The sequence below is a fragment of the Sturnira hondurensis genome, unplaced genomic scaffold, assembly GCF_014824575.4.
Source record: "Sturnira hondurensis isolate 20B ecotype Veracruz unplaced genomic scaffold, ASM1482457v3 Scaffold0016663, whole genome shotgun sequence".
Classification (NCBI taxonomy): Eukaryota; Metazoa; Chordata; class Mammalia; order Chiroptera; family Phyllostomidae; genus Sturnira; species Sturnira hondurensis.
Window position 1 is genome coordinate 15,122,707 of NW_028089294.1, and position 23,387 is coordinate 15,146,093.

The window sequence follows — 23,387 nt, forward strand, 5'->3', positions numbered from 1 at the left end:
CCAAACCAAAAGAAAAGTGTTAAAAAATTACAAATACTTAACAGGTGCAACGACAGATGTATATGTAGAGTTCCATAGGCTGAATAGATAAGGATATGATTGCCTTCTCAGACAAAAAATACCTGGGAAGATGTGCTAGGCATAATGACCCTCAAAGCTAACCATGTCCTCGCCTCTGTCAATTTGTCAATGCTACCTCATACCACAAAAGGGACTTCATAGATATGATTAAATCAACGATTTCCAGATCAGGATATTATCCTGAATTACCAGGATAGGCCTTAAAGGTAATTTAAGTGCCCAGGAAAGAGGGAGGCAGAAGAATATTTGACTACAGAACACAAAGAAGTAAAACCAGGTGAGCAAGAGGCTGGAGTGATGCCAAGGAATGCAGGCAGCCTCCTGAAGCTAGAAAAGGCAAGGAAATGGACTGTTCCCCAGGGCCCCAGTGAAACTGATTTCAGCAACCTGACCTCCAGGACTGTAAGAGAATCAGTTTGTGGTGTTTATGCCACCGAACCTGTGGTGTGATTTGTTACAGCAGCTACAGGAAACTAATTTATAAAGTTTCTCAGACAACAAGACTGATGCCTGTCTGACCTGGGTTTTAAAGGATAGAAATTAAACTGAAATTCAACTAACAGGGAAGGAAGTGGAGAAGAGTCTGGACAAGACTGAACTCTCCTTTTCTCAGACTATCCAGCCTCAGAAGATAGGAAATTGGACAATAAATCCTATGATTTTCCACTTCAAGTTATGTCACTTTTTAACAGTAAGAGTTGAAGATTTCCAACATAGGTGTTATTTTTCTTCCTTTACCTAAAGTCTGGCTTTTTCAGTTTGAAATTTAATCTTTGTTTTTACAAAGTTTCTTACTTCTGGGAGAAAAAAAGAGACACTCTCCAGGGAAAATATTAGGAAAATAAATGAGAAAAGGCAAGAAAGAAATAATCTAAAGAAATAATCTGATAAGAGCACCTTTTTATTTTTGGAACAAACTTGGAAAGAAAGTGACAAAGCCCTCCTCAAAAGCGAGTGAAGGAACTCCTTGCCTGCTTTGTTTGGGACTAAGATAAACAAAATAGTGAAAATAAAAAGTTAGAACAACTCTAAACTGGGTATAATTGAAGAGAGACCCAATGATATATAATGTATAGCTAAGAGAGAGGTATAATAAATTGAGAGCCACAATATGAGAGTTCTAGAAGAAAATAAAGAGAATGATGATTAAACAGTTTGAAAACATAAGAGATAATTTTTGCCCTGGCTGGGTGGCTTGGTTTACAGGTTCAATCCCTGGTCAGCTCACGTACTTAGGTTGTGTATTTGATCCCTGGGTCCAGTGGGTATGTGAGGCAACCAATTGATGTTTCTCTCTCTTTCTCCCTCCCGTCTTCTCTCTAAAATCAATAAACATATTCTCGGGTAAGGATTTTTTTAAAGGATTTTAAGTATTGATGAATGACATTAGTCCTCTAATTTTAAAAATAAGCTTTAAAAATAAAAATAAGCTTTTCTTTATCCTTTTGATTTAAAATAAGCTTTTAATACTAATAAAATAAACACCACATTTCCCCTCTCTCTTTACTACTTTCCCCTCTCTCTCCTGGTAACTTCAAAGTATCTGTATTCTTTTTATCTAAACCCTAAATCTTGCCCCCACACTTTTCTCCCCTCCCTGGACCAATATTTTACCTTTAATTGCACACAGGAAGGAATATAGTATCAAAACCCCTGAGCTTCCAAAGGTAATATTTTATGACTTCATGTCATCAGAAATAGGATGTGAAGGAAGTACATGAAGGGTCAGAAACAGAATTAGGAAACCCAGGAAAGGTTTGGGGTAGAGGAGGGTCTGAGAGCACCTGCTTTCCAAATTCTTTCTCATTCTCTCCTCGCTTAACATCTTCCATATGCAGGTTGGAAGATGCAGTCTGTGTCTGTTCACCTCTGGGAGTCTTAGATTTCTAAGGCACTGTGTGTGTTCTATGAGAATTTTAAAACTTTGGGCTTTAAGTTTTATAATGTAAGCATATTAGCATATTTTTAATCATCTGGATTAGCACCATATACATACATACATACATATATACACATATAGAACCTTATGTTTTTTGAGTGATCTTGTGTTTCAGTTTAAATTGAATTGGTGTTATATTATACTCTGAAGCTAATTTAATTTTTAAGGCATGTTGCCTGGAGTCCCTTGAATCCCTTTGGGTCTGGAGATGTATGTCTCAATGGTTCACAATATCTCATGTTTGAAAACCACTAGCTTAAACACCTTCTCTTTTCTCCCTTTTCTCATGAAAGGTAACCAGAAAGAGGCTCATGAATGGCTAATAGAAATAGACAAAAAAGGTTTTAAAAATGCCTAGTATTTTTCAATCTATCTTCATTGACCAATTTGAGAGATAGGAAAATATAAGCAATCTAGTGATTTGTTTAAATAAAGCATAGGTAATACCAGAATACATGGTTGTAAACGTAAGAATTGCCAAAGGCTTAAAATTCTTTTCTATCCACAAACCAAATCCCATGCCTTTATAACCCCTGCTGTCAAATAAACCCGGTGTATATTTTGGAGACCTTTTCATTCAGGACAGCCCCTAAAGTACATTTTCAGGAGCTTCTTCTTTTACTATGTTTGATTAATCCAATTTCTGAAATTCATGAAATAAAATCATTCAGGAAAATCAATCTGTGAACATGATAGGTTTTGTGTTTTTTTTAGTTAAAAAATTGGTTTTGCTCCCTATCAGAGCATGAAAGCTGTGTGTCCTCGGAAGCGCACCATCGTGTCTTCTGGGAAATGGCGGTGGAGTAGGAAGAGGTAATCTTCATATTCGTTGTTGCTGGTCCCACCTCTGTCCATCAACCCTTGGTTGTCCTCATTTCCCCTGAGACGCCACTGCCCTCCCAGTGCCTATTTTTCTTTCAGTCATGTTTTCGTTTCCTCTTTTTTCCTTATTTTTATTCCGTTTTGTTTCAGGCAATCTCCTATTTCTTTTTGTGAACATAATAATTTAACATTCCTTCCGTCTCTTCTTTAGCATGTGTTTATGAATACTTAATAGTCATCTTGGTTGAGTAACGATAAAACGATACACACTCAGCTCCTCTTAGCCTTAAAGCAATCTGGAAAAGTAGATATTCTACATCTGTTTTACAGATGAGGAACTAAGCCTGAGAGAGAATGAGTAACATGTGAGAGACCATATAAGTATAATGTCAAAACTCACGCCTTTCTCATTCTTAGGGGGGAAAAAGGAGCTTGTGTTCTTTACACACTGACTTTGTCAGAGATCTCTTTGAGGTTCATGTCAGAAATCTCACATAAGTTCACTACAGGCCTAATTAACATCTTCTACTCTCATAGTCTAACTTCCATATTTTCAGTGTTTGTATATTCAGGTGTCACCTTAAACTGAACCCATCATTTTCTCCCAAAACTAGTACCTTCCTCACCGCCACACCATTTTCTGATAATGGCTCCACCGGTTTGTCATTCAGAGTCAAAACCTTGGTGTTCATTCAAATATTTAAACGAATATTTAAATACTGTTGAGCACATGAAAGAGATGTGGTAAGGATGCTGAGTTTATGTACCACGGCAAGTTGAATGAGGTTTCTGCCTTCGCACAGGCTTCGTCGAGTCCGTCAGGAACGACCAATCAGCCAGGGCTGCTGGCCTGGCTCAAGGGGCCGCGCTCCCGCCTGCGGGCCGCGAGGCCGGGCTCCGGGCTGGGTCCCCGGGCCGGGGGCGTGCAAAAGGCAACCGAGCGATGTGTCTCTTGCACTTCGATGTTTCTCTCTCTCTCTTTCTCCCATCTTTCACCTCTCTACAGTTAAATAAACAAAAAAGACAACCTGGACCCACACTAGTGCAGGCATGTTGGAGAAGACTTCCCGAGGGAAGCGATGACAAAGGAGAGGGCGGTAGTTTGATCTCTGAGTGGAAGCACAGAGAGAGAAAGCACCGCTTGGAAGGAACCCGAAGATACACCGAAGTTCTGAGTTGCAGTGAAAATGTTCAGTGGGACGGATTTGCTAGAATCGGTTCGAGCATGAAGGGCCTGCTAAACTATGTTAAGGAATTTGAAGCGGGTCTCTGAAGAGCTTTGTATTTCAAAAGAATCAACCTACTCAGTTTGGAGAAGTTTTTCCACTTCCATCCCTAAATCCGATTTATTGCTAAATCCTACTGATTCCTTATCATCAATTTGTTCCTTTATCTCTATTCCCACTGCCACCGCCCTAGTCCCAGCCCTTCTCACTGCATGTTTAGATTGAGCCCTTTAACCAGTTATCCTCTAGACTCTCTGCCCTGAATCGACTGCACACGAAGACTAGACTCACAGTCCGAACATGCTATTCCAGGGTAACAGTGAAGTCCAGGTCACCCATCTTGGCACTAAGGACCATCTCTATCCATCTTACACTACTACATAAAATCAGGCTAGCCTGATTTCCAACCAGGCTAGCCAGCTTCCTCAAAAATCTTCCTAAATGCACTTCACAATCTCTCCTCATCCCTGCAACCTTGTAACAGCATTACCCTCCCCCCATCCCAGAATGCATTCGCGAGGCATCCCGACGTCTCCAGCAACAGCGCATCTTCTTCTCCGATTTCTTCTCACCCAGCATAAAACGTGCCATACATTTCTGCACTGTATTAACTCGTTTTTGTAGTAGATACAAGCCTTTCTTTTCTTTTTCCTTCCTTCCTTTCTGGTTTTATTTATTTTCAGAGAGAGGGGAAGGGAGGGAGAAAGAGAAAAATATCAATAAGCGAGAGAAAGAGGCTTGTTGACTCTCGCAGGCCCCCAACTGGAGACCTGGCCCGCAACCCAGACATGTGCCCTTCCCGGGAATCGAACCAGCGACCTCACGGTTCACTGGCCGCTGCTCAATACGAGTCATGACAGCCAGGGCTTCACTTTCTTTTGTCGGAAAAGGCTCTCTCATGTTCAACTCACATAAGCCTCGCAAAAGCCTGGCCAGGTACTTGATTGGCTCAAAACTAGCCAACTTTAACCGAACGGAAGACGGCGGAGCCTGAGGGCGCGGTGGGAAGAGAGGGGGCCGGCACACTGGAGGACAGACTGGAAGCGCCGCGTCCCACACAAAACAGCTTCCCACCAGGGAGAGGGCGGGATACGGGAGCAAAGAAAAACAGCAGGTAACAGACACAAGCGACAAGCCGCCTGTGGGGTCGCGAGAGACAGCCTGCGGCCGTTGGTGGGCGGGACCGCGCCGGTCTCGCGGGAGCGGCCGTTGGGCGGGCCGTTGTCCCCGCGGGTGGAGCGAGTTGCTAAGGAAATGACTGCCAGCAGCGCCCGGCCGCGCCGCGCCGCGCCGGCCGGGCGGGGTCTGGAGAGGCGACGTTTCCGCTTCCGCTCCCTCTCCACAGCAGCCCCGTTACCGCCTCCTGGCCGGCCTCGCGCCTTTCACCGGCACCTTGCGTCGCCGCGCCGCCTGGCCCGCTACTGCCACGCGCGCCCCCGGGGCTCCCGGCTACGGCGCCGGCTCGGGTCGCGCTCCGCTCGCCTGCCCCTGAGGCCGCCGGCTAGCTGCCGCCATGGGTGCCTACCTTTCCCAGCCCAACACGGTGAAATGCTCCGGGGACGGGGTCGGCGCACCACGCCTGCCGCTACCCTACGGCTTCTCCGCCATGCAAGGCTGGCGTGTCTCTATGGAGGTGACGCGGGGGGGATTCGTAGACTGGTCGCTGGAGGGCGGGAACCCGATGGAGAAAAAGGGAGCAGGGGGATGGGGTCGTCCCCGGGGAAGGGTCCGAATCGAGAGCCTGAGTCCTCAGCGGCAGATTGGGGGGCGGCACCGACAGCAGGCCCAGGGCCGAGAGGGAGCTGCCGGTGCTTGGGGACCCTGTGCTGGTGGCCAGCTTGGTGGTGAGGTCTTTGCCATGTGGAGAGAGGCATCTTCCGCCAACTGACCGCCCTCTCCCCGTGCCTTCGCGCCATCCTCCCGTGCCAACACAGCTCTCCAGGCTCATAAACGGTGTGAGGTTTAGTGTGGGAGTAAAGATGAAAAGAGGGACTATTTGCTCATTTACTTTTGCGAGGAAGAGGCTAGTATATATGAATGACTGTACTTTTATATATTTTTTAAAAACATATATGCGAGGTTCCTTTGGGCGAGGAGTTTGACAGTGAAAGGAAGCCCTGGCAAATAGTAATCTGTTTCAAGTTCTTAATACTTAGTTGCCCTGCGCACCGCATGTTAATTTCAGAGGCTCGACATGACCTCCAAGAATTGCCACTGTGTATCCTCCTCAGGACCTTTTACGGCGTTTGGGAAACTTGAATTATGCCCATCAGTAATACTCCTTTTTAAAAATTATGCTCGATATTTTTTCTCAATTGGGATTTTTCGAGAACTTCATTGTCATTTGCCTGTGCTTGTAGTTTATAGTTTCCTTGATTTAGTCATTTCATATATATTTTTTTGTCTTAACCTGCAGAGAACGGATTTTCTTTTCCAGGAAACTTCACTCCGAGTAAAGGGGAAAAAGTCTGGGTGTAAAGGAGTACTGCCGGGTGCAATGGGTTTGAAACTACAAAGAACAGGGAAAACTAGTGTAGGAAGGGAAGCGAAGGGAGAAAGACCTGTGTAAGAATGTGTCTTTGTGACGATTATTCAGAGATCTAGGCCGAGGGGCTCAGGAAATGCCTTTAATTATGTCGGATTGAAGGTTTATCCGCTTACTAGGTGGGCTTCAGGTAACAGCCGAATATTGGCTCCCTTGGGGATTTCTTCAAATCCCTCGCTCCTCCCTGTGGTTAGCTGTGGAATGACAGTATACACTTAAAGGTTTGTTCTCGGACTCAATTATTATACCCGCAGCAGACTTTAAACTGTTCTATCTTTAGGTATAAATGTCAAGATTGGAGGTAATCCTATAGTTCATCTTATGGATAGGGTTGGCCAAAAAGTTCATTTGGTTTTTCCCGTAAGATGGCTCTAGCAGTGCTTAGTCGTCTTTAACTTCATTGGAAACAATTTTGTTAGATTGTTTCCTATTGTGACTGCTGTCATATCAGCGTGCATTTAAAGAAAACTTATTAAAATTGGTGAATTTTTGTGTAGCCATTTTAATATTGAAGATGGAAGAAAATATGCAACATTTTGGGCAAATTATGCTTTATTATTTCAAGAAAGGTAAAAACAACTGAAATGCAGACAAAGATTTGTGCCATGTATAGCAAAGGTGGTGTGACTGATCAAACCTGTCAGAAATAGTTTGTGAAGTTTTGTCCTGGACATTTCTGGCTGGATGATGCTCCACAGTCAGGTAGACCAGTTGAAGTTGATAGCGATCAAATTAATACATTGAGAACATTCAACATTATAACACACAGGAGATGGCCACCATACTAAAAAATCTAAATCAATAAAGTTATTGGTGAAAATGAAAAATGTGTCTTTTATTTTAGGGGAAAAACTAAACAGACCTTTTAGCCAACCCAGTAGTTTAGTTCCGGCATTTTACAGCTCAGAAGTTGAGGACCCCAGATGAAATAGTCAAGATACATTTATCATCTGTGCCAACCTGAAGTATAACGTTCATATTTTACTGTGTTGCACAGTACTGAGCTTACAGAGTGCTTGGTACATGTAGTTATCTGACTGTTAGAAATAACTGGATGTAATTTCAAAAGAACATTTATGAAAGGCTAAAGTTTGGGTTATTTGGGAGTTTGGTGGTTGCATTTCTATGGCATTCTCTGTTAAAATTTGAGGTGACTAATCTCAAATCTCACATTACAGTAGGAAGGCTTTTCCTTAGGTTTCTCATTCCATATTTTCCATTTTCCTGTCTGCTGTGGTTTTTCCATTTGTTTAGTACTCTTCTTTCATGTTTTCTTTATGGATTTGATATTCAGTTTTCCAAGTCATTTGCCCAGTGATTCTGTGCTTTTTGCTTCTTTGCAGGGCATTTTCCTTTATTTTTGGTTTCTCCTTGGTAATTAGAAAATGACCTTTTTTCCCTCAGGGGCTTTTTGGTTTGTAGAGATTTTGTTAGACTATTCCTTAGATCCTAATCTTCCTTTTGGGAGATAACCACTAAGGTTTTAAAATCCTCCCGATTTTGCTGTAATTGACCTGTTTTGAAAATGTGCCTAATCATACCCTCTCGAGGTCCTGTTTGGGACCCTCTTCTCCTTCCTTGGTACTTTTCCTTTTGGTTTTGTTTTTTGTTTCTCCCTAAAGTACAACACAGTTTTCTTTGGTATGGCAAGGAAATAGCATGACTTCTGGCCTCTTGAGTTAATCTTAGCTTTTTACAAAGTGTACCTCTGATTCCACCAATTAAGTCTGTTGACCTTATTTGCTTGGTCCTAATGATTCAGTTGAAGTTAGTTTATCATACCAATACGCATTATAAAGGTTGCTAGAATTCTAACGCATAGATTCAGCCAAAGAGAGTACTGTTTTACTCTCTTGAGGCAAGGATGGCAATTGTTAATAGCTGGCATTTTACCCTTTCTGCCTTTCTTTAGCCCCTCATCATCAGGGTGTTTTGAGGAGTAATCAAATTACCATAGTTGGTGTTACCTTCCTTTCTTCCTACTCCCTGGCCTGGAGGGCCCCTCAGGTTGGTAGAGGTATTATGGATTCTGGGGGCTAAGAGGTAGATTGTGCAATGGTTCCTTGAGAAACGTGTGTGGAAAGCCTCTGAGTTTTTGGTGACTAATGAGAAGTCCAACCTGAAATATAGTCTACAAGGGACAAAGGCACTTGTAGTTTTTGGTTGTGAGGTACTCTGAAAGTGACAAAATTGCTTTCTGTGGGGAGTTAGGATTTTTAAAAAACATTTCTGCTAATTGTATTTGCCCCTTTGTAAAGGCAGTATCAATACCTAGAGTATAACTTTGAGTAGGCTGTTTGTTCACTGCTGGTTAGTAACAGTCACAGAGGGTCATCTAGAATTGAATGTAAGTAATGTTGAATAGAATATTCTTTAGATATCTGCATGACGGTTTAATTGTATTAATGGGCAAAAATATAAAATAAGCTACCTTAAGCATGCTGTGGGGTTGTACTTGAGAGAGGACATCTGAGGATGAAGGATATTTGTGTCTGATCCTAAAATTAGTGTCTCATTTGTAGCCTAAAGCACTTTTTACTTACTGAACCAGGTTAGAATTCCTTTGTCTAGGATGCAGGTAAGCAACTTTTATTATAGGGCATGCTTTTCATTAGCATGCAGTACCTCTTCTTCACAGTTCAGAGGTAGTATGAAATGATGTCAAAGGTCTGCCCATAAATATGGAAAAATTGTTTTCTACTATACTGTTCCTTTATAACTTCTCAAGTGACTGGTCTGGGGTACAATCAGAACTTATTCCTCAAGATGGATAGAATAGTTTACATAAATTATTTGTATTGCCCAGTCTCCTAGCTGTTGTTACTACTGCTTCTCTACCCGTGATCCTCTTTGGGGTGATCATCTTGGAATTATACTTTGAGAGGTAAGAACTTGATTTTGAATGTAGAAATTTAACAGATTTGATTAGTGGCTCATCTCATTTTAAGCTGCTATCCAAATTATGCTCTCTGGGGAGCACAAATTTTAGAACTGAATTTAATTTGGGTCAAAGACGATTCGAAGTGTATAACTTAATGATACATAGTATTTGAAAATGTATATACAGGTCACTTTGAAAATAATATTGAGATATAATTCACATACCATATACATTTTTAAAAGATTTTACTTATTTTTAGAGAGAGGGGAATAGAGGGAGAGAAACATCAGTGTGTGGTTGCTGCTCGGGCACCCGCTACTGGGGACCTGGCCCTGCAACCCAGGCATGTGCCCTGACTGGGAATCAAACCAGTGACTCTTTGGTTCTCAGGCCAGCATTCAGTCCATTGAGCCACACCAGCCAGGGCCACATACCATATACATTTAAAGTGTATGTTTCAGTGGTTAATTTATTCAGAGTTCTTTAACCAGCACCACTATCAACTTTTGAACATTTTCATAATCCCCAAAAGAAACCTTGTGACCATTACGAAGTTATGGTCCTAATCCTCCCTCCTCTAATCCAGCAAGCACTAATTTACATTATGTCTATTGATTTGCCTATTCCAAACATTTCATATAAGTGGAATTATATGTCACTTAAAAAAATATCTGAAATTAATCATACTGTTTATTTCTGGCAAGAATGAATAAAATGAGACTAGCTCTTTTTCATGCACCATCATATTTGTCTTGAACTCAACCTCATGATGTAAGGAAACTTTATTTATAGAGAATAAAGTTTGAGAGAATATGTTTGAATATTTTCTAACCATTTTTAACCAGAAAATATTGAAGCCTGAATTCATTTTAGGTCCCGTTGACTTCAGGGCTGCTTCTCAACTAGGGCATCACAGAAGTCTTAAAATATTAGAATGTTGCAAGATGCAGCTCCATGAAACATTGAGGGATAAGATAATCCATTAAAATCGTATTTTTTTTCTTTTTTCTTTTCACCAATAACTATTGCTTTGGATATTTTGAGTATGTTGGCTATCTCCCACTATTGGCTTCCGGGGGATAGAGTACAGGGGTGCAGCTAGATAGCTTTCACTCTTTATGTCTGTTTTTTACTAATCATGATATTATTAAGGGTTATCCATGTATCACTAATCAATCAGTACTAAATACCTTTTTATGGATGAATAATACAATACAATATGCCATTTTGAGGTCATTTTGTTTATCAGTTGATACAATGCTATGAACATTAATGTGCAAGTTTTTGTGTCTCAATAAGTTTTTTATTTCTCTTGAGTATATAGTATATCCTAGGAGTAGAATTGCTCCTAGGAGCAATAACTCCCATGTTTAACATTTTGAGGAACTGCCTAACTATTTTCCAAAGTGATTGTACCAGAAGTGCCCGTTTCTCCACATTCTTGCACTTGTTATTATCTGCCTTTTCACAGTGTATGTGAAATGGTATGTCATTGTGGTTTTGATTGTATTTCCCTGATGGCTAATAATGTTTGAGCACCTCTTCTTGTGCTTATTGGCCATTTATATATCTTTGGAGTAGTGTCTATTTAGATCCTTTGTCCATTTTTAATTGGATTGTCTTTTATTCTTTTTACTGAGATTGAGTCCTTTCTAAATTCTGGGTATAAGTCTCTTATCAGGTAGGATTGGCAAGTATTTTCTCCCACTCTGCCCTTCTGCTTTCTTGTTCAAGTCCAGTTTATCAAGAATTTTATAGTTTTAGTTTTTATATTCAGGTCTGTGATCCATTCTGAGTTATTTTTTGTGTATGGTGTAAGGAGGGATCCAGCTTCAAACTTTGGCATGTGGATATCTAGTTATCTCACCACCATTTGTTAAAAAGCCTCTTTCCCCTTATAGAAAATATCTTGACCTCACTGTTGGAAGTCAGTTGACCATAGACGTGAGGGTTTATTATGCTGTTCCATTGATCTGTGTACCTGTTGTTATGCCAGTACCCCATTGTCTTGGTTGCTGTAGTTTTGTGGTGAGTGTTCAAATGAGGAAGTGTACATATGCGTATCTTCCAACTTTGCTCTTTTACTTGTTTCTTCTTTTCTGGGTCTCTTGCATTTCCACATAAATTTTAGATCAGCTTCTTAATTTCTGTACAAAAGGCACCTGTGATTTTGATAGGGGTTGTTTGTGCTAATCCGTAGATCAACTGAGGAGTATTACTACTGTAACATGATTAAGTCTGTAGTTTTGTTATGGTATCTGCCTGGCTTTGGTATCAGCATAATACTGCCCTCATAGAATTCATTGGGAAGTGTTGTCTCCTCTTCTGTATTTTGAAAGACTTTATGAAGAATCGGTATCAATTCTTTAGATACTTGGTAGAATTCACCAGTGAAACCATCGGAGACTGGGCTTTACTTTGGTGTGATTGTGAAGGACCTCTTGGAGGTGGTAAGACTAACCGGACTCTAAGGAAAGAGTATAACAGACAAGTGAGGTGGAGGAAAATGGGAGAAGAAAAAGTATTAGAAGAAGGGATAGGAGGAAGGACTCTGAGGCAGGCATGCTTACTATGCTCGGCTGAGGTGGTCAGTGTCCGTTCTTTTGAGGAACAGTTATGAGAGATAAGAGAGTAGGTTATAGAAATGGGTAGGAGTTGTGTTGCGTGCCTTAAGTTTCCAGTAGGTTGTAGGAAATAAGTTTTATATGCAGTAGAATCCACTGAAGGTTCCAGAAATAAAATGTCATATTAGGAAGATTAATTCGGCAGTTGAATGTTTGCAGGCTGGATTCCATGGGGCAGAAGGTAGAGACAGGAGAGGAGTTACACTGCTAAGTAAAGCAATTCAGGATCAGAGTTGCTAAGGAAAACTCAGCAGAACTTAGTGATAGAAGGTGGAAGATGGCCAGGAAATGAAGGAGGACCTGTATTAGGTGTTGCCTGGGAGAGTTAAGATTTCTTTGACAGAAATAAGACCTGTAGGGGAAGCTCTAATTTTTTGGAGACTGTGGAGTTCCTGTTACCTATGTTAAGTTTGAGGTGGAGAAGGGACATCTGATAGTAATAGGGATTTAAAGTATAGAACTAAAGTTCTTCACAGAACCCAAGAGAACTTTAAAAAAAAAGCTGATTTAGTTTGTACTGTTTGATTATATACAATGGCTGGGGTGAATAAAGCCTGCGAAATAGCTCTTTGGGTTGCTATTAAGGTTTTTGTCTGCTTTGTGAAGTAAGGTCTTGGAAGAGAAGGGTTTGGAGATTAGGAGTTTAAACAGAAATGTTAGACTAGAAAGAGGACAAATACTGCTTTTGAGGCAAAGTGAAGGAGAAATTTTGAGGTGGAATAGGGAAGATGTTAATATATTTGAGTCAATGGAGAATACAGAAAAATGATAAATGTGGTAGTGACCACAATTAACATGATTTCATGACATCTTATGACTACTAGACTTAGTGGCTCTGGCTCAGGGGTAAAGAAAGCAGTTGGTCAGGTTATGCAAGGTTGGATGAGGTCTTCTAGCTTGCTAAGAGACAGTGTTGAAATACTTGGGTCTGGCTCAGAAAGGGATGGAGGAGAGCAAGAAAGGCAAGGCCAAAGGTAGGGAGGCTGTGATCAACGATGTAGAGGGGCAATTTGAGGTGCTTAGAGAAGGTAGAACAGTTCCAAGTGATAAAACATATTGAAAACGCCTCTCTAAGAAGTGGAGGAGAGGGAATGTGGAGTAGTTCTAGGAAATGAGACCTCAAGGCCCAAGATGAATCTTTACAGATGTAGAGTGTTCCTCTTTGAGAATAAGCAGAAAAGAAAAATGTGAGCCAGGTGCTACATTTCACAGCAGAATATACATATTTATATGTTAAATTCCAGTTTACAAAGGACTTTGACATGTTTTGCATCATCCTCACAATAGTCCTCTGATGGTATGGGCAAGGTAGATTTTCTTACTCCGTTTTATAGACGATGAAGTTAAGGCAAGAGATGGCTGGACAGAGATCATGCAGTGTATGGTAGTGTGGCTACTCAAGGCCAGTTCATGGGTTTTAGTGATCTTTACATTATTATTCAGAATGGAATAATACTGTTTAATGTACAAAAATTAAAAATGTAAAAAAGTTATTACCCAAAGTTTACTTTCCACCAAGTTTTAATACATGATCTTCCAGACTTCTAGCATATACATAAAGGTACTTTTTTTCCCTTTTTATTAATATTCAGGGTCCAGTAGAAGTAATGCCTGCTTGAGTGTGGTTGGTAGGGTAATAATATGGGTGTAATAATTTATAGTTTTAATTTGAATACTTCACCTAAAATATCATATGGTGTGCTTGAGTGTGGTATTGTTATGTTACAGAATTATATGCTTACGATTTTATAATAAAGGGGGGGCATTTTTTGGTGCCAGACCCTGTATTATGAACTCATTTCCATATTCATTTGAATTCACCATTTCTAGCAGCTGCCTATCTTCCACTGGAAGGATGTACCATTTATAATATAATATAATCATGGAAATTTAGATGGTTATGATTGTTTTATTATAAATAATGATGTAATGAACATTCTTATACATATCTTTATACCCTTGTCTTATTGCTTCTGTAAAATAAACTTTTGGAAGTCAGATTATTAAAGGGCATGCGCATTTAGGATCTTGATACATGTTATTACCAAATTGCCTTCTAGGAAAGCTATATTCATTTATATTCCTGTTGATATGAGAATGTGATTTTACTTTACTCTTACCACCACTCTATATTTTAATCTTTTCATCCTAATTGCAGAAAAGGATATTTTCTTGTTTTTAATTTCATCCCTTTGATTACTATTGAAGTTAAATATTTTTTCATGTGTTCAGTGAGGCTAGATCTTCTGCTTCAAGATCATATGCTTTTTTGCGGAACAGATGAAGTCTAGAGATGTTTTAAGTAGAGGTGTGGGTTCAAAAGAGATGGTACAGCTGTGATCTGGAGTCTCATTGCAAGACAGAGAAAGAGCAGTTGATTCTCTTGTTCCACTGGGAAGGAGTGGGCAGGAAGCCTGCTCCTCCCTCCCCTACCAAAGAGTGGATTTTGTGGGAGAAGTTTCTCAGATTTTAGTAATACGTTTAAAAAATACTTAATTTACTTTTGAAAAAGCTAAATATTCCTGTGATTGAGTCTCACTTCCGTCCCTCTGCACTCTCGGGCCCTCCCATAGTTAACTGCTTTTAATTAATTTTCTGTGTATCCTTGTAGTGTTACAATATGAAAAGATACATTCCTGTGCTTCCTCTTCTTAGAAAGCAGCTTACTAAATATATCACTGTGCAGTTTGCTTTATTTAACAAAATACCTTGGAGGTCTTCCATGGTTTTCTTTTTTTTCTAAGGAGAGCAATATTGTGGAAGTTCAGTATTTACTAAATTTTTTTCATTTTATTTGTTTTTAGAGGGGAAGAGAGGGAGAAAGAGGATGTTAGAGAGATACATTGATTTGTTGCCTGTTGCATACCCCCAGCTGGGGACCTGGCCAGACTTGTGCCCTGACTGGGAATTGAACCGGTGACCTTTTGGTTCGCAGGTTGGCACGTGATCCACTGAGCCACACCAGCCAAGACTAATTTTAATTTGATGTTACTGGAATGTGTACAAATATAAAACTGCATATAAATTTCATGCGAACAAACCACACTACAAAAACAACAATTAATACCAACATTAACATGACATACCATTTTCGTGGAAGCTAATTAGACACAGCATGATTTAGGTAGTGATTACCGAGGTAGTTTTTTTTTTCTTTTTTTTTAATCCTGAGGCTATTTTTCATTGCTTGGAGAGAGAGAGAGAGAGAGAGAAACATCAATGAGAGAGAGAAGCATGACTGGGTTGCCTCCCATGTGCACCAGAACTGGGAATTGAACCCACAACCTAGGTATATGCCCTGACTAGGAATTGAACCCACCACCTTTTGGTTATAGGACCACACTCCAACCAACTAAGCTATACTGGCCAGGGCCTGAGGTACAGTTTCTAATGGGTTGAGTATGCCTTACTATACTGCGGCCTGTGCTGATTCAGTTCTCCCACTGCTTTTCTGTAATTCAGTCTAGTTCTCCTTTTTATTTATTCCATTTCATTACCATCTTCCTATATGAATTGTACCACCATTCTGTTATGATTTACCCATTTACTGTATTTAGTTTGTATTATCTCTTACTAGAATGTAATTTTTTTAATGAAGTGTGGGGGCTTATTTTATTCAGATGTTTATCCTGTGTACTCAGAACTCATCCTGGCACATAATGATACTCAAATATTTGGTGAATGAATGAACAGGGGAATTCTTAAGCACATTAAAGTCTGAGAACTACTGGTAGAGGATGCTGGAGAAATAGCCATAAAAACAAGCAAGAAGGTGTTGAGAATGGTGGTGAGAGGAGGAGGTGGCCCAGTAAGATAAACCCTGGCTTAGAGGAAAGGGAGACCCTAATGGTGGTAGTGTGGTTGGAAGAGGGAGAAGGTGACCTTTGGTCTGTGGCACTCTCCGGACCCTGGGGATGTAAGAGGCAGTTGGCAGTGACCACAGATAGGCCATCAAATGCCATCCGTGGCAGCCCATCAGATTTGGAGGACTTTTCTTCTGGAGACAATCAGAGTGACATACAGAACTAGGTTTTTTGATGCTCTCCTTCCTTACCTTAAAATAACTTTTATTTTCTAGACTTTTATAGCAAAGGCATAGTCTTATTTCAGGGATAGCAGAAGACCCACTGCACCCAGATTTCCTAACTGTTAATACAATTAGAAATTTTAAAATGTTAATTCTTTTTTAAAAATATTTTATTTATTTATTTTTAGAGGGGAAAGGAAGGAAGGAGGGAGAGAAACATCAGTGTATGGTTGCCTCTTGTGCGCCCCCCACTGGGAACTGGCCTGCAACCCTGGCATGCGCCCCGACTGGGAACCGAACCTCGATCTTCTGGTTCACAGGCCCGCGCTCAATCCACTGAGCCACACCAGCCAGGGCTAAAATGTTAATTCTTAAAAGAGGAAGGAGAACTGTTACTTAACACCAGGATAATCAATCTGAGTAAATACATGATTGATTAAAACCTTTTTGTTTGTGGAATGCACCTGAGGGGAAGGTTGTGTTGTTTTCCAAGATGGGGCAGGGTAATCTGTGGCACACTTACCTAGGTCTGACCATCTTGGTTGAACTATGGCTTAACCTGAAATATTAGTTTGGGTGACAGAGTTTTGTTATTAGAAGAATTTGATTAAGCCTAGCCTTCCAACTGAAATGTTAGTATGGCAAGACCATTACAAACTTCTTTTCATGTGCTATGAAGTCAGCATCCAATGATATCTTAATTCTGGCTGGGGGTAGGAGATGGGAAGGCTGATTATATGGGGCATTGTAAATTCCATGTAACAAGTGCTAAACACAGTATAATTTAATAACATTACTTGTTGGGAAGATATTCTTTTGTAAATACATCTTCTGCCTAACCTGAGGGTAACTTCTTGGATGAGTTAAAACTTTGAAGAAGGTGTTTAGATGGTGTTTTGGGCGGGCAGGCAGAGTATAAACGTATATATTTCTACACATTTCTAGTGCTTTCACTCAGGATGTTTTAGGATTCTCCTAGAAGCATTTTAGGTTGGTAATGCCCTCTGGTCTCACTGTACTATCTTCCCTAGCATTTTTTTCCTTAAGTTCACTGATTCATGGAGTGAGTCTGGAAGTGACTTTAAAGATCCTTTATTCTGGTTCTTCCCATAGTGGCTGCACGTAGTTTGGATTTGTACCCAAAAGGTCAGGTCTAGAGGTGCAGTGGCCACCGTTTTGCCGTCTGGCCCGAGAGCTCCTGGGCTGAGGCTGCTGGACTGCAGAGGTGGTGACCCGATTCATCTCTCTTCTTTCCTTCCTCCTTCCTCGTGTCCCCCCCCCACACACACACACACTTCTTCCTTTCTCCCTCCCCTATATTTTTCTTAGTTTATTTTCCATCTTATTTGTAGGCCATGTAGGTCAGCTAGGGAAGGGTTAGTGAGATTGAGGTGTGAACACAATCCTCATGACTCGAGGTAGGTACACAAAGAAGAATATCCTTTTACCTTGAGAATGCTAATTATGCTTTTCTTTTTCCTAGGATGCTCACAACTGTATTCCTGAGCTGGACAGTGAGACAGCCATGTTTTCTGTCTACGATGGACATGGAGGTAACTTTAACAGATCATATTGGTAACATTCTAACACTCTAATTTCAGACTTTATAGGGCAAGAACAGGTCCTTTGTTCTTCTACTTTCCAAGGTTCTGGTCCTCAGATACCATTTTCTGACTGGTGCTCTTTTTCCCTATTCTACCATTCTTCCTTCCCCATAGGATATTGTATTGATTCATAATCTCACTTAGGCCTAGTTGTGATCCAAGAAAGCCTCTTCCTACATTAGCTTTTTTTTTTTCCCACTGAAAATAAGTATGCAAGGAAAAGAAAAACCCACAGGGAATATATTAATATAGCCTCGAGAGAGGTGATGGTGAGAGTCCATTTTCTGAGTCAGAACTTCTCAAACATCTTTTACAGAGGTTTGGTTGTGCTAAGATACTCATCTCTTCAGCCCTTGGGGTTTACTCCAGTATGGCATATAGATAATACATTACTTTCAGTGCTCTGGGTGACCTTACATTTCTTCCAGGGGAGGAAGTTGCCTTGTATTGTGCCAAATATCTTCCTGATATCATCAAAGATCAGAAGGCCTACAAAGAAGGCAAGCTACAGAAGGTCTGTCTTCCCACAATGTTCACTCTTCACTTCTGCAGGCTTTCACTTATTTTCCAGTTCTTGGCTTTTCCTTTCTCATTGACACCTAGCTGCTTCTTAAAGAACCCTGTGCATAAAATGAGCTTATTCCCCCTTGGGCCTTTTTAGAGCTATCTCATCATTCCCAGGTCTCTGAACTATGTTTTATTTATATGAGTGTCTCCGAGTGTGGCAGATCATACTCTAATTTGCACCTCATCCTTGTGACCAGGATTCTTTATACGGGCAATTTATTTTATGCCTGCTGTGCTTTTTCCTACACTGGCATCATACTCTTTTGCTTATATTCAGGCTTTGGAAGATGCCTTCTTGGCTATTGATGCCAAACTGACCACTGAGGAAGTCATTAAGGAGCTGGCACAGATGGCAGGGCGACCCACTGAGGATGAAGATGAAAAAGAAAAAGTAGCTGATGAAGATGATGGTGAGTGTGGCATCTCCTGTTTGAGAGGAAATTGACTTTTTTTAAAAGTACTATACTTTAGTATAAATTATTTATGCATCAATTCTAAGGATAATGGGGACCTGGAGAGTCCTCACATTAAAGAACTCTGTGTTCTCCTGCATTACATGTAATTATGAAAAGGAGAAAGAGAATTAACCTCTGATGAGTGCCTAGTGTTATTGTTGTAAGCATTTTTATATACATTATCTTTTGTCACTGTGATGGGGTCTTCCTGGTTCCTGTTAATGTTTATGTGACCTTTTTTCAAGACTAGAGCTGTCATTAGGCCCTGCAGCTGGTCGTTAAGCCTGGGCTGCACGCCTAGACTGGCACTGTGGGCTTCTGGGTCCTCAGCTAGAATAGGGTTTCCAACTTAGCAATAAAAATGAGAGGCAATAAGGAAAATATAGTAACTACTATTCCTTTGACTAAGAAGGGAGTAAAAGACAAAGGCCAAAGGACGGAAGCAGAGGGGTTTTTCTGAGACTTGATAAGTGAGAGGACCCTTAGGGGTAGGAAGTGGTGGGGAAGTTGGAACTCAGGCTACAAGGGCAGTGGATGTAGTGAGAGGGACTAACCCCCTGAGGAGTCTGGCATGGGGGCGCTGATTTAGCCTCTTACCTGCAGTGGACAATGAGGAGGCGGCACTGCTGCATGAAGAGGCTACCATGACTATTGAAGAGCTGCTGACACGCTACGGGCAGAACTGTCACAAGGGTGCTCCCCACAGCAAATCTGGAGCTGGGACAGGCGAGGAACCAGGGTCCCAGGGCCTCAATGGGGAGGCAGGATCTGAGGACCCATCTAGGGAATCTTCTTCAGAGGAAAATGGCCCCACAGCCAAGGCCCACACAGGCCTTTCCTCCAACTCGGAACGTACAGAGGCAGGCCAAGGTGGTGAGCCTCGCACTCCCACTGGTGAGGCTGGGCCTTCCTGTTCTTCAGCCTCCGACAAGCTGCCTCGAGTTGCTAAGTCCAAGTTCTTTGAGGACAGTGAGGATGAGTCAGATGAGGTGGAGGAGGAAGAGGAAGACAGCGAGGTAAGGGCCTGCAGGGGCACATAGAGGCTGAAGTTGCAGAGAGGGCTTGCTACCTACCACCCATAGCTTTTTGACATCATCACCCAAGACCCACAATATTCTAAACTTTTCTTGAATTCATTATTTCCACCAACACAGGCACCATTAGCCCTCTCACCTCTTCCTTTGTTGGTAAATAGATCTAGTTCTGGCCTCTCAGAGTCTGACTCCTAGAGAGAAAACAGGAAGATGATAGTCATTACTTTGGGTATTTGGGTATTTCCTTTTCTGGGCAACTTATTTTCTGGTTCTGTTGCCTAGAAGGTGCTTCTGGCGGACAGTCCTGGCCTTCCCCAGGGCTTTCTGCTAGGGACTGCTGAGCCCAGTTTAGGATATCAGTTACTACCCATCCCTTCCCCCAGATTTCTCACCGTGATCATATAATTGCATCTTTTAGAGTTTTGAGGACCTGTGTTCAGCAAGGCCTCTTTGTTTTGAGTAGGAGTTGGGGGAGTGGGGCAGGAGGTCATCCTAGTCTCAGTGGCCTGGGAACATCCCTCTGGCAGGAATGCAGTGAGGAAGAGGATGGCTATAGCAGCGAAGAAGCAGAGGAAGATGAGGATGACACAGAGGAGGCTGAAGAGGATGAGGAAGAAGAGGAAGAGATGATGGTCCCTGGGATGGAAGGCAAAGAGGAGGTGCGTGGGGAGGGGAAGCAATAAATTAAAAAAAAAAACAAGAGGCAGGTGTGGATACCTGATTATGATTTTTGGGGAAGGGACCCTCCTTGCTGTCCTAGTATTGAAGTCATGGTCATGGGGGGATTTATTCTTTAAGGGGAACTAGGGTTTTGGGGCAGAACTGTCTCAGAAAAGGGAGGGCGAATGATAAAGTGTCTGGAAAGATTAAATCCGCGCTCCTCCTGTGTGTTAAAACTCTCTCGGGCGAGAGGAGCGAGTATAGGTGACTGGTCAGGGGCACACTGACGAGAAGCTTGTGTCCAGCAGCTCTCATGGTGCTCCCTTTCTTCTCTTAGCCTGGCTCTGACAGTGGTACAACAGCAGTGGTGGCTCTGATACGAGGGAAGCAGTTGATTGTAGCCAATGCAGGAGACTCTCGCTGTGTGGTATCTGAGGCTGGCAAAGCTTTAGACATGTCCTATGACCACAAGCCAGAGGATGAAGTGGAGTTAGCACGCATCAAGAATGCTGGTGGCAAGGTCACCATGGATGGGCGAGTCAACGGGGGCCTCAACCTCTCCAGAGCCATCGGTAAGGGCTTATGAAACATGGGAAAGACTTCTGGGGTCTTGTTCTCTATTTTAGACTATGTAGTAGCAACTTTTAATCTTCATAGTCCTTGCACCTTTCCAAATATTTTTGTATCTACCACCTATATCCTTAAATGTCTCTCTGACATAGGTAAGATGGGTATCATTTCTGGATGATGAAAAAGGCAAGTTAGCTCAACAACCTGAAGTCAGGGCTGAAACTAGAAAAACCAGAACTCAGTTCTCTTGTCTACTGGATTATGGAAAGGCTTCAAAGACAAGTCTGTGAGAAGTGCCCAAACTACTCATTAACAGACTGTTTCTTTCCTTCAGGTGACCACTTCTACAAGAGAAACAAGAACTTGCCACCTGAGGAACAGATGATTTCAGCCCTTCCTGACATCAAGGTGCTGACACTCACTGATGACCACGAATTCATGGTCATTGCCTGTGATGGCATCTGGTGAGCACTGGCAGAATGCCTTAAAATTCCCTTTTCTCTGCAGCATTACTTTTTCTGTAGGGCTCTGAGCTGCTTTGGCCTTATCATCCCTCGAATGGCTGCATTCAGCACCTTTTCTCAAGCTGCTCTAGGAGCAGAACCTAGGCAGACAGCTGGGTATCAGGATCCCCAAGCCTAAGGCAGAGCTGAGGGCAAGCTCTGTGTTAACATTGGCTTGGGCAGTCACTTCTGTCCACACTCCTCTACTCTGCTTTGGTGGGACTAAAGAAGATTTATTGTTTTTGATCCCAGGAATGTGATGAGCAGCCAGGAAGTTGTAGACTTTATTCAATCAAAGATTAGCCAGCGTGATGAAAATGGAAAGCTTCGGTTATTGTCATCCATTGTGGAAGAGGTGAGTCCCACGGTGGAGGAGAGTGAGTGTCTGGTCTGCATAACCAAGGTTTTCTCTAAAACCAGAGCCTGGGAGGATCATTCGTTAGTGACATGCCAGAACCTGACTAGAAAGTTGTGCTTTCCCTTCTTCCCCTGATTTACCCATACACCTCATGGATTAGCAAATGGGCCGTTTTGTAACACCTGTTGCCCATTTTCTTCTGCCACCTTGTTTGGCAGGGCCAGCTTTCTAGTGGGACTTAGGCTTCCAGGAGGGTGTTCAGGCCCTGAAGCTGTGCTACCCCACCCCTTTTGTAGCTGCTGGATCAGTGCCTGGCACCAGACACTTCTGGGGACGGTACAGGGTGTGACAACATGACCTGCATCATCATTTGCTTCAAGCCCAGAAACACAGCAGAGCTTCTGCCAGAGAGTGGCAAGCGGAAACTGGAGGAGGTGCTTTCTACTGAGGGGGCTGAAGAAAATGGCGACAGTGACAAGAAGAAGAAGGCCAGGCGGGACTAGCAGTTTTGGTTGTCCAGACCCCTGTCCCCCTAGACTGTTTTTTGAGCCCTCTGGACCTGAGACTGAGTTTTGTCTTTTTCCTTTAGCCTTAGCAGTGGTTGTGAGGTGTGCAGGGGAACTGGGTGGTTTCACTCAGCCCATTCCAAAGAGGGCTCTCCCTCCGCACGGCAGCCCGGGAGCCTCCACTGTTCTCCCCAGCCTCCTCCTCGCTCCTTGGGGCTCATCACCGGTTCTGTGCCTGTGCTCTGTTGTGTTGGAGGGAAGGACTGGAGGTTCTGGTTTTTACTCTTGTGAACTTTATTTAAGGACATTCTTTTTTATTGGCGGCTCCATGGCCCTAGCCGCTTGCACCCACTCTCTGTTGTACACTTTCAATCAACACTTTTTCAGACTAAAGGCCAAAACCTAATCACGCCCATGGTGTCCTTTTATTCTTTACTGCCGTCCTGTCTAGGTCACCAGGTTGCCTGGGCTTCAGACTTGACCCCATCAGTGGCATCTACCCAGCCTCTGAGTGTGAGAGAGAGAGAGAGAGAGAGAGAGAGAGAGTGTGTGTGTGTGCGCGCGCGCGCGCGCGTGTACGCGCGCGTGCATTCCACAGGCAATCCTGTGTCTGGGGGACACTGGGGCCCAGGCGTTTTAACTCCGAGTTGCTGCCAGGCCGCCTGGCGTCACCGCTCATCCTCACCACCTCCTAGAGCCAGGAATAATTCCCTCGTTCTTCCATGAAGGCATCAGGACCTGCTAGGTGGCCCTTAGGACGAAACCGGGGCTGCACTTAAGCGCTTTTCAGCTGGTTTCTACCTGGTCTCTGATTGGCTCTCCTAGTCCTCACGTCACAATCACTTCCTGGTCATTCTGCGAAAGCCTTGTTGCCTCTGCTCTCCGTGGACTACACGTCCCGTGGGGCTCTGCGTTAGCGGAAGCGGAAGCAAGTACGGAGGTACCAGCTGGTCTCCGTAGGGGGGGGTAGGGGGCTCCATGAATG

The 23,387-nt window shown here is 42.5% G+C and overlaps 1 protein-coding gene across 1 annotated transcript; it reads left to right on the plus strand.

Moving 5' to 3' along the window:
- The first annotated feature begins 5,394 nt into the window (after positions 1–5,394).
- PPM1G (protein phosphatase, Mg2+/Mn2+ dependent 1G) lies at positions 5,395–22,812 on the plus strand. The gene is made up of 10 exons (XM_037066704.1): positions 5,395–5,701; positions 17,629–17,698; positions 18,178–18,263; positions 18,594–18,726; positions 19,375–19,787; positions 20,333–20,464; positions 20,803–21,037; positions 21,370–21,499; positions 21,791–21,893; positions 22,193–22,812. The coding sequence occupies exons 1-10, from the start codon at positions 5,582–5,584 to the stop codon at positions 22,397–22,399; spliced, it is 1,629 nt and encodes a 542-aa protein (XP_036922599.1). The 5' UTR covers positions 5,395–5,581; the 3' UTR covers positions 22,400–22,812.
- The last annotated feature ends 575 nt before the right edge of the window (positions 22,813–23,387 follow it).